The sequence below is a fragment of the Mesocricetus auratus genome, unplaced genomic scaffold (genome assembly GCF_017639785.1).
Source record: "Mesocricetus auratus isolate SY011 unplaced genomic scaffold, BCM_Maur_2.0 Super-Scaffold_4256, whole genome shotgun sequence".
Classification (NCBI taxonomy): domain Eukaryota; kingdom Metazoa; phylum Chordata; class Mammalia; order Rodentia; family Cricetidae; genus Mesocricetus; species Mesocricetus auratus.
The window spans coordinates 31296203-31310567 of record NW_024429182.1 but is presented as its reverse complement, the minus strand read 5'-3'; the positions used below and the strand labels follow the sequence as shown (position 1 = coordinate 31310567).

Genomic DNA, 14365 nt, shown 5'->3' with positions numbered 1-14365 from the left:
CCCACATACACATAAATAAATAAATAAATAAATAAATAAATAAATAAATAAAGAGATAGATAAATAAATAAAATAAAGGGAGGAGCACACCTTTAATCCCAGCACTGGGGGTTGGGGGGGTGGGGGCAGAGGCAGGTGGAGCTCTGTGAGTTTAGAAGTCTGACTAGTCTACAGAGACTGTTAGGCAGAGAAACCCCATCTCAAACAACAACTCCCCCTCCCCAGGAATGTGAGTTGCATTTCCCTGTATTGGCAGAGTTGTGGAGATCAGAGGACAACTTGCAGGATTCAGTTCTGTCTCTACCATCGAGGTTCAAAGGACTGAATTCCAGTGGTCAGACTTGGTGACAAGCTCCTGACCTGTCTGCCTCAGTTTCTGTTTTTAATGGCGGCCTTGGAAGGACTTGCTTTTAGAAGAAAAATACTATTTGTAAGCAAGCAACTGCCACCATTTTAAGTCAATTTTTGTTGTTGTTGTTGTTCTTAACTCTGGTGTCTATGATCCCAGTACTCGGGGCGTTGTGGGTTTGTGAGTTCTAGCTCAGCTTGGTGCACATAGTAAAACTGAATTTAAAAAAAAAGTTGTAGTTGTTGAACGTAGAGCAAAGTTGTACTTAACATTCTGTGTATTTTGTCAAATAATTATCCTTACCTGAAAGAGTTTATTATAGAGTGGAAAGTTATTTGATTCTAATACATTATTTTTGGCTCATGTTAAGGGAAAGAGTTTTGCTCAGCAGGACACCTTTTCCTTTGTGACTGTAAAGATGAAACACTTCGAGGACCAGTGTCAGGAGGAGGAGAGTTACTACACTGTGAGGGCCAGTGTGAGGAGGAGGAGACTTACTACACTGAGGACCAGTGTCAGGAAGAGAATGTACTACACTGAGGACCAGTGTCAGGAGGAGGATTACTACACTGAGGACCAGTGTCGGGAGGAGGATGTGCTGAAGAGGAACCAATTGGTTGATTTGAAGTAAGAAAACGTTGCCTGCTTGTCTGTCTGCCTGATTCAGACACCTGTCTTAGATCTGAAATAAATTAGCCTCTTTTTGTAGCTACTAGTTTCTTTTTGTTTTCAGAAAAGCATATATTCTCTATTTTGGAAAGAAAAGGAATACTTTTGGGATCTATCCTCAGGCCTTTGTATAAGTCTGTTTGCCAGCTGGAGACATTCTCAAATCTTTGCCTTAAAATGCATGCTACCCCTAACAATGATGTTTCCTCTGGGTGTGGTGCTCTACCCCTGTGACCCTAGCACTCTGGAGGCAGAGCAAGTTCCAACTCAGCTACATAGTAAGACTCTGCCTCACAACACACACACACACACACACACACACACACACCTGACACAATCAACTAAAATAAATAAAACAGCAAAATACAAAAAGCATACAAACAAACAAAAAAAGACATTGTCATTTTCTCATTCGATGACAGTTCTCTTTAACGTGTTTTCTCTTCTTTTTCTCTCTGAGACACGGTCTTTGTGTTTAAGGCCTGCCTTGAAACTGCTATAAAGTCCAGGCTGTCCTCAAATTCATGATTATTTTGCCTCAGTCTCCCATGTGCTGGGATTATAGGCTTGTGATATAGAGGCCAGCTATGATACAGTTGTTTTCTTTCTTTTTAAAAATCAAAGGGTAAGGAGTTACGATAAACTTGTGGGAAAGGAGATGAGATGTAGTGAAAGAAATGAGTTAGCATAAGGAAAAAAAATAGACTTTACTTCAAACACAGGATAGAATGGGACCTTTGAAAACCCACAAACGTAGTGTAGATTATGGAAAAAAAGCACCAAGAGAGACCCAGCCAGGTGGCTATCCTGGACGGGAGCTGGGTGTAGGAGGGAAATGAAAGCCTCATCCAAAAGGTGAAGGAGGTCATTCTTGTAGAAAGAGATAAGGATAAGCCCATAGTCCATAGCCCTCACAAGCCTCAGATCCAGTTGTGGACTTTGGCAGAACAATGATCCCAGATGCTATCATTCCGTGTGACTCACAGGACAGGGACTGGGAACACCTGGAGAAGAAAACTATTGCTTGCATTGAGCTTCCCTAGAGACTTGAGTGTAGAGACAACCCCAAGAGACACAGCTCCTGGTGTGCGGCAGCTTCCAGGGCAGGTGTGGGGATGGGACAGCTGCATACTGACAAGCCAAGGATGAAGGTGGCAGGAGGGTTAGCCAAGGGAGTGACGGGCATAGGGCAAGGTAGCCTGGTCCTCACAGACAAAGAGATTTCCGTTGATGGTACGAGAATAATCTGGAGTTCGCTAGCTGGACTGCAGGTCAGCGTGTGAAGCAGCCTTTGAGTCGCCTGTCTGCCACCCATCCAGGCAGAGGATGAGAGCTGAAGTTCCAGGGGGCCACCTGATACTCAAGCTGCACCTCTCCAGCACATCATTACTAAAGGGCCTTCGAAGTCCAAAGGCAGGTCCTGGCCTCGTACACATCTCAGTGACTTTATTTTCTTCCCCATTTGGGAGACACTGTCTGCTTCTGGAACACTAGCCACAGACAGAGTACAGTCTGGGGAGTCCAGAGAGGGTGAGACACTGTACAACCTAATTACTATAAAGGCAAGTGTGGCCAGCAGAGGCCTCTGATATGCAAAGAAGGGAAGCTACTAAAATGAGGACAACTCTGGCAGACACTGGATACTTGCCCAGTACAGGTGCGACTAAGCATAAACTATAGGAATGATCTGATCCCGCCGCCCCTGTGCATGTAAGTGGCAGTCTCAAGTCTCCATGGACAAAGAAGGAAGCTGATTCAGCCTTGTATTCCCTCCTTTTCTTCTACTTTCAGCAGTATTTTTAACATACTTTCCTAAATTTTTTGGTTTGGTTTCTAAGTTACCTTTGTGTTCACATAATACTGTACACAGATTTTTTCCCATTACTGGGACATGGTTTTCTTTTTTTCTTTTTGTATTTCAGCAAGAAGATATAGAAGATTTAAATACATATATACTGAGTGTAGGCACTCTCAATTTTACAAAACAAACACTAGTCAATATAACAGTTTAGATAAATCCTGACACAGTAAGAGGGGTGACTTTAGTGATCCAACTGCATATTCACAGAGATCATTTGAAAGAAAAATTAATAAAGAAATATCATAGTTAAATTACACTGTAGATTAAAGGACCTGAATATATACATAATTCCATTCATCAGATATAGCATATACATCAGCAACCCTTTGAACCTTCTTGAAAACAGACTTCATTCTAGGTCAGAGAACAAGTCTTTTTTTTAATAATTTACTTTTATTTTATGTGGGTGCTGGGAACTGAACCCCAGTCCTCTGGAAGAATAGCCAGTGCTGTTAACACTGAGTCATCTCTCTTGCCCCAAGAGAGCAAGTCTTAGCAAACAGAAGAAAATCAAACTGATTTCTCGTATCTTATCAGATCATATTGTAGTGAAACTAGAAATCAACAACAGAAGAAACCACAGAAACTGCAGAAATACTTGAGGCATAATACTAAATTCATGAAGGACCAGTAGGCCATTCAAGAACTCCAAAGGGAAAAATTTTTAAAAATTCTTAAAATCAAGTAAAAATGAAAGCACCACTAATCAGTATCTTTGAGATGCAGTTATGGCAGTTCCAAGAGGAGAGTTTATGGCTGTGAGTGCTTACATAGAAAAAATCAGTGAGATGGCGGATACACAACCAAGTGGTACATCTCAAGGATGCAAAAACAGACAAGAGAAGCCAAACCCCAAAGCAGCAGACAGCAAGAAATAATAAAGATCTGAGCAGAAATGAATGAGACAGGGACGAAAAGAACAGTACGTGAAATCAAGCAAACAAAGAGTTGCTTCTCTGGAAAAATAAACAAAGTTGCCAAATCCATAGCCAAACTGACCAAAAAGAAATGTGAAAAAATACTCAAATTAATGACATTACAGATGAAAAATTGGATGTTACAACAGATTCCAGTAAAATCTAGAGGATAATTAAGAAATACTTTGAACATTTGAGTTTCAAAGACTAGAAAATAAAGATAAATTCCAGGCACAGATGACATACTAATATTAAATCAAGACTATATAACCAACTTCTTTTTTTGTTTGTTTTGTTTTGAGATAGAGTTTCTTTGTGGCTTTGGAAGCTGTCCTGGAACTAGCTCTTGTAAACCAGACTGGCCTCGAACTCACAGAGATTCACCTACCTCTGCCTCCTGAATGCTGGGATTAAACGCGTACACCACCACTGCCCGTCTTATAACCAACTTCTACAGATTTATAATAAGCAACAAGATTGATGCAGAGATTAAGCCTCTGATAACAGGAATGCAGGATTTACTAGTGAAATCTTTCAAGAAAAGCCAATTCCCAACATCCTCACACTGTTCCATAGTTATAAAGAAAAGAAAAACAACACTATGAAGCAAGTATGACTCCTGTATCTAAGACAGGAAAGGGCACAAGACCAAAAGAGGAAACTAAAATTTTCATGATGAACACACATGTAAAAATCCTCAATAAAGTTCTTGAAAACTTAAAGCTAGAGAGATAGCTCAGGCAGTTCTGCCTGTAATTCTATTTCTGGGGGGACATAATGCCCCCATCTTGTCTCAGGCATCTGTATGCATGTGTCATACATATACATGTGAATAAAAATAGCAGAAACATTTTTACATTCTTAAAAACTGATTTTGTAAATGCGAATTATGATCATACATTATGATCAAGTTGGTTTCATTCCAGGAATGCAAGGTTGGTTCAATATATACAAATAAGTAAAGATAGTACATAACATAAATATTAGATGCAGAAAAGTCCTTTGACAAAGTTTAACATCTCTTCATGAAGAATAGCCCCCAAAGGAACTAGTAATGGAGCATATCTTAACACAGTAAAGACCATGTCCAACAAGCGTATAGCCAACACATACCAAGTGGAAAAGACTGAAATCTTTTCCTCTAATGCCCTCATGAATCCTACTCAACACAGTGTTCAAAGTCTTAGCTAGAGGCATAAGACAAGATAAAGAAGAAAGGCAGATGTGAATAAGAAAGGGAGAAGGTATATTTGCCTTTTTGCAGACAACATGAGCCTATACCTAAAAGACTCAATGGCGCCACCAGAAAACTCTTAGACCTGATAAATACTTTCATTAATGAAGCAAGACACAAAATAAGTGTACAAAAATGCCAAGATTGTTATATCAAAGGGAAAATCCCATTCACAATAGCTTAAACACATTTAGAGATAAACATAACCACCCAGCCAAGGAGACTAAAGACTACGGACCTTAATGTTTGAGTCTCCACAGGAAGAAACTGAAGAATGCACCAGAAGACACAAAGACCTTTTACATACTCATGAATTGTCAGAATTCATGTGGAAAAAATGGCTATACAAAAAAGTTATATACAAAGGCAACACAATTCCCATCAACAGAACTAGAAAAAGAAAACTCCAAAATTCCTACAGAAGCACAAAGACCCTAAATAATCAAAGCAACACTAAGCAAGAGCAATGCTGATATTGTTACAATACCTAATCTCATAGTATACTACAGAACCATAGTAACAAAACTGTATGGCACCAACACAAAGACAGACATGTAGACCAGTGGAAGAGAAGACCCAGAAAAAAAAAAAACAACCCCACAGTTCTACACTTACATGTTTTGACACAGATGTAAAATACATACTTGGGAGAAAAGGCAGTCTTTCCAACAAATGGTGCTGGGAAAACTGAACATTGACTATAGAAGAATTAAACTAGATACCTATCTTTCTCCCAGCACACACGCTCGCGCGCGCGCACACACACACACACGCACACACACACACAAATCAATTCAACATGCATTAAAGATTGTTGTACCAGACCTGAAACTTTGAAATTGCTTCAGGAGAATATAGCAACATATTTCAAGATAAAGACAAGGACAAGGATTTCCTGAAAAGGTCTCCACAGGAAAGGGGATTATAGAGTGAGGAGATAGTCTATAGAATTCAAACAAATCTTAGCTAACTATATACCAGACAAGGAGTTTACATCTAGAATATATGGAGGGCTGAAAGAATTAAATACCAAAAGAACTCAGTCAAACAACTGGCTAATAACCTGAGTAGACAATTTTCAAAATTACACGTATAATTGCCTAATGACTATTTGAAAAATGTTGAACACCCTTAACCATGAGGGTTAAGCAGATTAGAGTTGCTTGGAGATCCCATCTCATCCCAGTCAGAATGGCTGTCATCAGGAAAACAAACCAGGACAAATACTGGTGAGGGTGTGGGGTGGGATAAACTCCTATACACTGCCAGTGGGAATGTAAACTCAGGCATCCACCATGGAAATAAGTGTGACAGACAGCCCCTTAAAAAACTAAAATAGAACTACCATATAATCCAGTTGTACCACTCCTGGGCACATGGCACAGAAACACTTGCATTTCCATGTTTATTGCTGCACTGTTATTCATAATAGCTAGAAGTGGAAACGCAGTGCACACACACGGAACTGTGACATCTGAGGGAAAATGGGCAGGACTGAAAATCACTCCGTTACATGAAGCCAGACTATGAAAGACAAATACTCTGTGTCCTCTCTCTCTCTCTCTCTCTCTCTCTCTCTCTCTCTCTCTCTCTCTCTCTCTCTCTCTCTCTCTGTCTCTGTCTCTGTCTGTCTGTCTGTCTGTCTGTCTCTCTCTCTCTGTGTGTGTGTGCTCAAGACCATGAAAGACAAATACTCTGTCCTCTCATCTGGGGGGGAGCTCAAGGCTATGAAAGACAAATTCTGTGTGTGTGTGTGTGTGTGTGTGTGTGTGTGTGTGTGAGAGAGAGAGAGAGAGAGAGAGAGAGAGAGAGAGAGAGAGAGAGAGAGAGAGAGTACACAAGAGTGGAGGCAGAACTTTTGAAGGGAAGGGGGAAGGGGTAATAGAATGCACGTGATGTGAACACAGAAGGAAGCACTATTTAAGAGGAGGAAAGGGACAGGGCAGAGGGGGGGATGAGGAGGTTAAGAGAGGACAGTGGGAAGAGAAAATGTCAGAAGAAAGTGATGGCACATGTATAAAAAACGTTATAATAAATGTTATAATGAAATCCATTACTTTGTATTCCTTTTAAAATTAGTAAAAATGCAGATTCTGGCATTTGTCTCCAATACAACTCTGCTTTTAGCATGGGCTGCTATACAGTTCCTTGTGGTGCAATTGTGATGCAATTGTGACAAAGTCTTCAGGAACACAGATAAAACGGAGCACTTTGTATGCTTCCCAGCCAGATGATGTCTGTAAATTCTTCCAGGGCCACAACAGGCATTCAATATTTGTGCTTAAGGGCTTTAAATACTTTTCCTCCAATCTTCACAATGTCTCCTTAAGTATGATGGTGCTATTATACTCAACCCTCACATTCTGATGGCAGAGGGATACTCTTCATTATATGAATAAACAGGAAGCTTGCAAAATTGAAATGACTGTCTTGATAAAAGCCTTGATTGAAATCTGGGCTACCTGGACTCCTTTGTAAAACTTTTCTTGGTTTTATTTATTTTATGTGTATGGGTGTTTTGCCTGGATATATGTGCACTGTGTGTTCACCTGATATCCAAGGAGGACAGAAGAGGGTCTTGGATTCAGTTCCAGGGGATCCCAAGTTACGGATGGTTGTGAGCTACCACGTGAGTGCTGGTAACCCTTCATGGATTTTTCTCAACCTAGACTTGCTTGGAAACAAATTCTTATTTTGTAGTTCAAGCTGGCCTTCAACTCAGAATCTTTTGTTCCAGCCCACCTCTTAGCTTGTAGCACAACTACTAAGAACTATAAAAAGGGATAGAACTCAGGAGCTGATGTCACACAACGGATTCGGTCTTGTTACTGTTTGGGTGTGGAATGCAGCTCTGCTTCTATGCTCTCCCACAGTGAAATGACAGAATCTTACCCTCTGGCTCAGTGCCTCAGCGGACACCTGGCTATTAATTTTTATTTTTGGACTTGGCTATGCAAAAAGGTGTAAATCTAAATGTCTCATCTACCCCTTGTTTCTCCATTGTTTTCGAATGCCATAAAAGATTTTTGTCCAATTCTTTGGAACTCTCCCTTATTGTTATCAGAGAATGGGGGGAACTTGGTGAAATGATTATTGGGTGGAACAAATCTCTAGCTATCGTACCAAGAACTGGAAAGATCTCTGGCACACAGAGTAAAAAGGGTTCATCATTCAAGATTAGTACTGGCTCAGTCCTGCTTCACTGAGAGCGGTTTTCACTCTAAATGAGGACAAATAAGTTGATTTTTCTGTGTGGGTTGATAGAGGACTTGAATCCTATAAGCTCATCGACTCTCATCTATCTTTCCTTGCCTACCTTATCTTTTTGCTTGGTGACATTTACTTAAAGAAAGCAAGCATGGTGTGGTGGTGCACACCTTTCATCTAAGCATTCCTCAGGCAGAAGCAGGAGGATTTCTGTGAATTCGAGGCCAGCAAGTGCTACATAGTGAGACCTTGACTCAAAAGTAAAAAGGAACGGCAAAAGAAAAGAAACCATCGGATGTAAGATCTGAGTATGTATGTAAGGTGATGTGGGCGCTATAAATGCTTCATTTCGGTCGACAAACCCAAGGCTAAGAGTAAAAAAGGCACTACACGGAATGGCCCGGCTGCTTCTCGGTCCTCTTACGATTGCCCCCTTCCTTTACCGTTTTCCGTAGACAATTCTTTCTTAGTCCTTAAATGTGCCAAACACATTCCCTCCTCAGAACCCTTGTCATTGCTAGCTCCTTACTTGAAACCAGATAGTTCCAGGACTGGGTCATTCTCATCCTTCAAATTTCTGCTCAGATGTCACTCTAGGAGGTCTTTCCTGGTCATCCCAAAATAACATCTCTACTCACTTTCCTCTGTGTGTGTGTGTGCGTGTGTGTGTACATGTGACTGGCAATCACACACCCAGCGCAGTGAAGATTTCATGCATACTTTGTGGCTTCTAGAGATTACAGTCTTCAGCAGGACATAGAATAAAGGTTGCTTTCCTCTCCTATCCTTGGGAGCCCGGTGCCTGGCAGATGGTCAGTGAATTCTTGAATGAATGAATGAATGAATGAATGAATGGGAACGTGGCTCTTGGGAATCTTGAGAGTCGTTTCTTCTCCTTCCACCGGCTCCCCTTCCCAGAAGTGGTGGCTCACTGAAGTCAGGCGCTCGGGTCTCAGTGGCCGGTGCGCGGTGGCAAGTCCCCCGGGCGAGCGATTACGGCCGGCCGGGAGCTGAGTGCACATGGAAGCGAAAGCAGAAAGGGTGCGGCGAGATCCTGAGAGGAAAGTCTCCGCGGAGGCAGCGGCCGCCTACTCTATCAGGCCAGGCGCACCGGGGCCTTCCCGGCTCGGCTGACTCATTCCCAGCCGCCTCCTCGGCGAGCGGAGGCCGCATGCCCGCCCGAGGCAGCGCCGGCCCGCACCCGCTGCTCCTCCTCCTCCTCCTGGTGCGCTCACGCCCGGGGGCTGCCCCGGGAATCTCCACGCGCGCCTCCGCTTGCCGGGAGCCCGCAGTCGCGGCCCGCCTCCCGGCCCCGGCCCAGCCGGGAGGAGCGGCCCCGCGGGCGGCGCAGGCGCAGTGGGGCGTGCCGCCTCCCGCCCGCCCCCAGACTGGCTTGCGGGCGCCCCGGGTCCGCTGCGCTAGGCCGCCCGCCTGAGGCAGCGCCCGCGTCGGAGCCCGCCGCGCAGGGGCGACTGAGCCCGCGTCGCCAGCCGAGCCGAGGGGGCGTGCGGCCCCGGGAGAGCGGGGACGGGCTCGGCGGTGGGCGTGGCGTGGGCTGCAGGAAGCCGAGGCTGAGCAGAAAGGGGGGCAGCCGCGGCCGCCGACGGCCTCCCGCCGCGCTGACAGGCTGGGCGGGCCCCGGCTCTGGGCGAGCTCGCGCGGCGTCGGCGCCTCGGCCGCGGCCCCGGCTCCCGGAGGCGCCCGTCGGGGCGAGGGCTGCGAGGCGGCTGCCGGGACCGCCGCTGCGGGATGTGAGTGCGGGCCGAGCCCGCGCGGGAGGGCCCCCGAGGGCCCAGCCTGGCGGCCGCTCGCCCCTGCACCCGGCCCGGGGGCTCCCTAGACCTCGGCCGGCGGAGGAGCTCCGACGCGTCGCGGAGGAGCAGCCCCTGCGTGCCTCGGGGCGCTCTTGTGTGGCCCGACTCGTGTCGCCGGTGGGTTCAGTCCCTCGCTACTGGCTGGGGGCGGGGGTGGGGTGGGGGTGGGCAGCGGTTCTCCCCGCGATCCCTCCTCCTGCTCCCCACTTCGCCCCTGCCACTGACCGGGAACTTCAGAGCGGGCTTCCAGCAGCCTAGGAAGGAGTGTCCGGCTGTTGATAAACGTCTGCATCCCCGTGTGCCCTAGAACCCGATCCCCTCTTCCTTATCCTTCTGTAAAATTTTCTAGGCATCTAAACAGCGCCGGGAAGAGGAAAAAAAAGATCATCTATTTGCCCTGGGTTTCTGAGGTAGTGACTGCTGCTTCTGTTTTTGGGTTCCAGAAGCAGGCGAGGGGAGCAAGATGTGAACTGTTTTTCCTCCCCAGAAGAAAAGGCCCTTCCTTCCTTCCCCTCCCGCGACGGTGAGTGTAAGAGCTCGGGGTTGTGTGGTCACTGCAGTTAAAGGCAAGGGTGTCTGCGATCGATCCACAAGCCAGTGCTTGCTAGGGAGGCTGGATGCTTATGTGGAACACCAGGGCTAATTGTTGCTTACTCCGAACATGGCAGTGCTGAACTTTTCCTGTTGCTGTGGGAGGGTAATTGGTTGGTATTTATTGTGTCTCTTGGATCCTTTAAGAAACGTTCTTTGTAGGTTTTACAGTGTGGCTTTGCGGAGAAAATAAATCGCCCCCTTCTCTGTAGGTAGCCGGAGCTTTAATTTCCAAGTAATAAGAAATACCTATTGAGGGGACACATTGGCTGTTTTTGCTGGGCGTCTGCTGCCGCACTGAATGCTTCCTGTATTCACCTGCCCAAGCTCGCTGTGCCGGGCGAATGCACGCAGTCTGCTTTCCGGTTATTCATCTGTCAGGGGAAACTCCTGAATGAAAGGATGGGAGCAGCTGAGTGTCACACAGAGGGGAGGAGAAATGTGGAGAAGGCAAACAGAAGTGGGAATAATCGAGGTTGCTTTTGGTTTCATAATAGGTTTGTACAAGTGAGCTGTTGGCTTACAGCAAATGTTCGGATACAATTCACAGCAGATTTGAAAATGAATCACCGGTTTTTGTCCTCTTTCTCCGTGTTTTCTTCACCTGTTTAAACAGCCATCCCAAGTGGTAGGGTCATTTGGTTGTACATGAATTTGCTTTCGTGTGCTCCCTCAGCAGACTGGGTGTGTCCGGGATTTACCATAAGAGCACATAGTAGTGTCACAGAGCACTTACCTGTACAGGGGAGCTGCAGTATGTGCTGCCTAGATAAGCACTTATGTTTATTTTTGCTTTTACAGAGCTTTGTGGAGCTCGTTCTGTAGACCAGAACAGGCTGGTCTGCTTCTCAGAGATCTGCGGGTCTCTGCCTCCTCAGTGCTGGGATTAGAGGTTCGAGCAGCTGCTAACCATCTCCTGGCTTGGATTTGTTTCTTTTAGTGTCTTTTCCTTTGTGATCTGAAGGTATCTTCAGTATGGAAAGCAAACATGATGTTTTCTCTCTCTCTCTCTCTCTCTCTCTCTCTCTCTCTCTCTCTCTCTCTCTCTCTCTCTCTCTCTCTACTTCAATCTGATAGGTTTTTTTCTTGAAAGATGGAATCGTTTTCTGGCAAAATAGGAGAGACCACTGGCTTTCGAGTTAGGTCTGAGTGTGTGGACTTGGTTTAGAATGATGGTGTTATGTGCATTTAACAGCTGTGTTACTTACAATTTGTTTTCTTAGATGATTTTGAGAGGATTGATAAGATGAATGCAAACTAGTGAATGGTTTGGCCACGTTTTGAAAGTCTTAGCTACTTATAGCTGGGCAGGTACAGGAGGTTCCTAGCTGGGTGGTGCACAGGTCACTGGCCGGTAGCTTTTCTTCCTTAGAGTAAGAGGAAACTGAATACTAGTGTATTTACAGCCTTTGTATGGAAGGGTTTGCCGCCTAAGCCCCGTTGTGCTGCCCTCTTGTGGATAACTGTGCAAAGAATTTCCCTTTGCTCCTCCTCCGTAGCACTGTTTTTCCTTTTTAGGCTCCTCCACTTAGTTCTCAGTTTCCCAAACTGTGTGCCAGGTACCTACAGCACCATTAAGCTCAGGCTTCCACAAGTTACTTGGGGGTATTTTCGGGGTTAGAAATCTCCATCCATTTCTACAATGGTGTGTCTTTGTAAAGCTGTATTTTCAGAGTTTACTGTGTGAGAAGCAGCTATTTAGTGTATGACAGTGTGGAACAAGACATGACAGTGCCAAGGTTTGAGGATTTGTTGGTACCCCAAACAACACTAAACGCTAAGAATATTAATGCTAAGTTGTTTGAACTTATTTTAGTATTTCCTTGACTTAAAACCTCGTGAGGAAATTGCTAACCTTCAGGAGTCCCCAAATGAAGATAGTTTGGGAACATCTTCATTTGGTTGCAGAAGGCTTTTCTGATAAAGTTTTTGATCCAAAGCTAGTATTGGTTCATAATGAATGGCTTAATGTAGTGCTTCTAATAATTCTTGTATGATTTCTGCTAGGTTCTCACATTATAATTATTCCTCTTGTGTACGAGTTACTCTAGTCATTCCATAGCTTTTATTTAATTCTGCACAGGTCTCTTGCCACTATGTTTTTAATGATCTTTTTGTCCCAAATGAAAACTTCTATTTTATACTATTGCTATAATTTGGATCTTGAATGTCCCTCAAAAGCTTTTGTGTTAAAGCCTTTGTTACCAGGCTTTGAATTGCAGGAGATCATGGACTAATGGGCAGAGGGGAAATGTTGTGATGCTGACTTCTCCTCTGATTGCTTCCCTGTTGCCATGGCACCCAGGTCTCTACCCTTCTTACTTTAATAATACTTTGTTGGCCCCAAAGACAGTTTTTAGCCCTTTGCATTTCCTCACCCCACAATCTCATAGATCAATTGCCTTATGTTTGTACTGTCTGAGTTGCTGTAGGCGAGGCTTGCCAATATTACCTAGAAGAATCTCCACTCTTAGTGCTCAGTGGCGTTTGTCCCCACTTCAGGTTAAGCCCTTTCTGATAGTCTTCTGGAGGCTTTATTAGACCTTTATTCATTTCAAGACAGATTTTAGGTGGGTCCTCATTTCTTCCCAGCTACTGTAGAATTGTCCCTTACTCCAGTGGTTCTTGAAATTACATACAAGACTTATTGAAACATATATTGTTGGGTTCTGTCTCCAGAGTTTCTGTTTCAGTGGGTCTGGAGTAGAACCCTTACATTTGCATTTATTACCTGTTTCCAGATGAGTCAGTGATTTTCATCTGGGGACCACTACACTTCAAGAATCACTGATTTAAGATAGGTTGACAATATTTTTCTGTTAAAGCCAGATAGTTTTTAAACTGTGTTGGCAAGATTGTTTCTTTTGCCAGTCTACAGTGGTGCCTGTGTGATGCAGAAGCAGTCATAGGCAGTGCAGAAATAACCGGCGTGCTGTGTTCCAGTAAAGGTTTACTTACAAAAAGAGAAACTGGCTGAATTTGGCATACACACTAAAATACGAAAATGTCCAATGTACATTTACTTAATACCACATTCTGAGTGAGTTACTGCAGGTCTCTTCATTCATTTAGTTTAGAGAAAAACTTATTGAAAGAACTGTTTGTCTTTTTAAAATTCTCTTAAAATTTATTTTCTTGAGCAAGTAACACATTTAATTTTTATAATTCAAAAGCAGTATTTTTGTTATTTTGTTTGAGAAACAGAAGAGGGATTGTATTAAATATTGTCAAGTTAGTTTAGAAACACTAAATGCTTTTTATATCTCTACGCAGTGTTTTCAGGTGTCTGATTCTAGCCAACTGAAGACATGAAAGTCATCAGCTGATCATTTAACTAGCTTTCACTTCTGTTTTGAAACCTGTGTCTTCCAGAACCATGTTGTGCACATTCTTTCTACACTCTGGCTTTTTACACCCTGATGTCTGCAAACAATGGTGTGCTTTTTGTTGGCTAAATTCTCTTTTCCCCAGTCTTGTGTGTGTGAGTGCTACAGGAATACAGGTGCCTGGGGAGGCCATAAGAGGACATCAGTTCCCTTGAGCTGGACATATTAGGTGGTCATGAGGCACCAGAAATCAAACTTGGGTTGTCTGGAAGAGTTGGGAGCCCCTCTAACCCTGAGCCAGGTCTCTTAAAATTGTTTTCCTTATAAAGGTTGAGTCCATGTTTTATTGTGTGTGAAATGTCTAAAACCTTCCTATATGATAATAATCATGACCGCT

The 14365-nt window shown here is 44.1% G+C and overlaps 2 protein-coding genes across 2 annotated transcripts in view; one reads left to right on the top strand and one right to left on the bottom strand.

Moving 5' to 3' along the window:
* Positions 1 to 9655: 9655 nt before the first annotated feature.
* On the bottom strand, positions 9656 to 10343 carry LOC121138899 (translation initiation factor IF-2-like). The gene is made up of 2 exons (XM_040741953.1): positions 10190 to 10343; positions 9656 to 10140 (listed from the first exon to the last, which is right to left on the bottom strand). Exons 1-2 carry the CDS (start codon positions 10341 to 10343, stop codon positions 9656 to 9658), a joined length of 639 nt encoding a protein of 212 aa, XP_040597887.1.
* A 101-nt stretch (positions 10344 to 10444) lies between these two features.
* The window catches only part of Jak2 (Janus kinase 2), a 68354-nt gene continuing 64433 nt past the window's right edge, over positions 10445 to 14365 (top strand). Inside the window, exon 1 of the mRNA XM_005063713.4 lies at positions 10445 to 10574. The gene's annotated coding sequence lies outside the window, so the exon portion shown is untranslated. The remainder of the gene's footprint in view (positions 10575 to 14365) is intronic.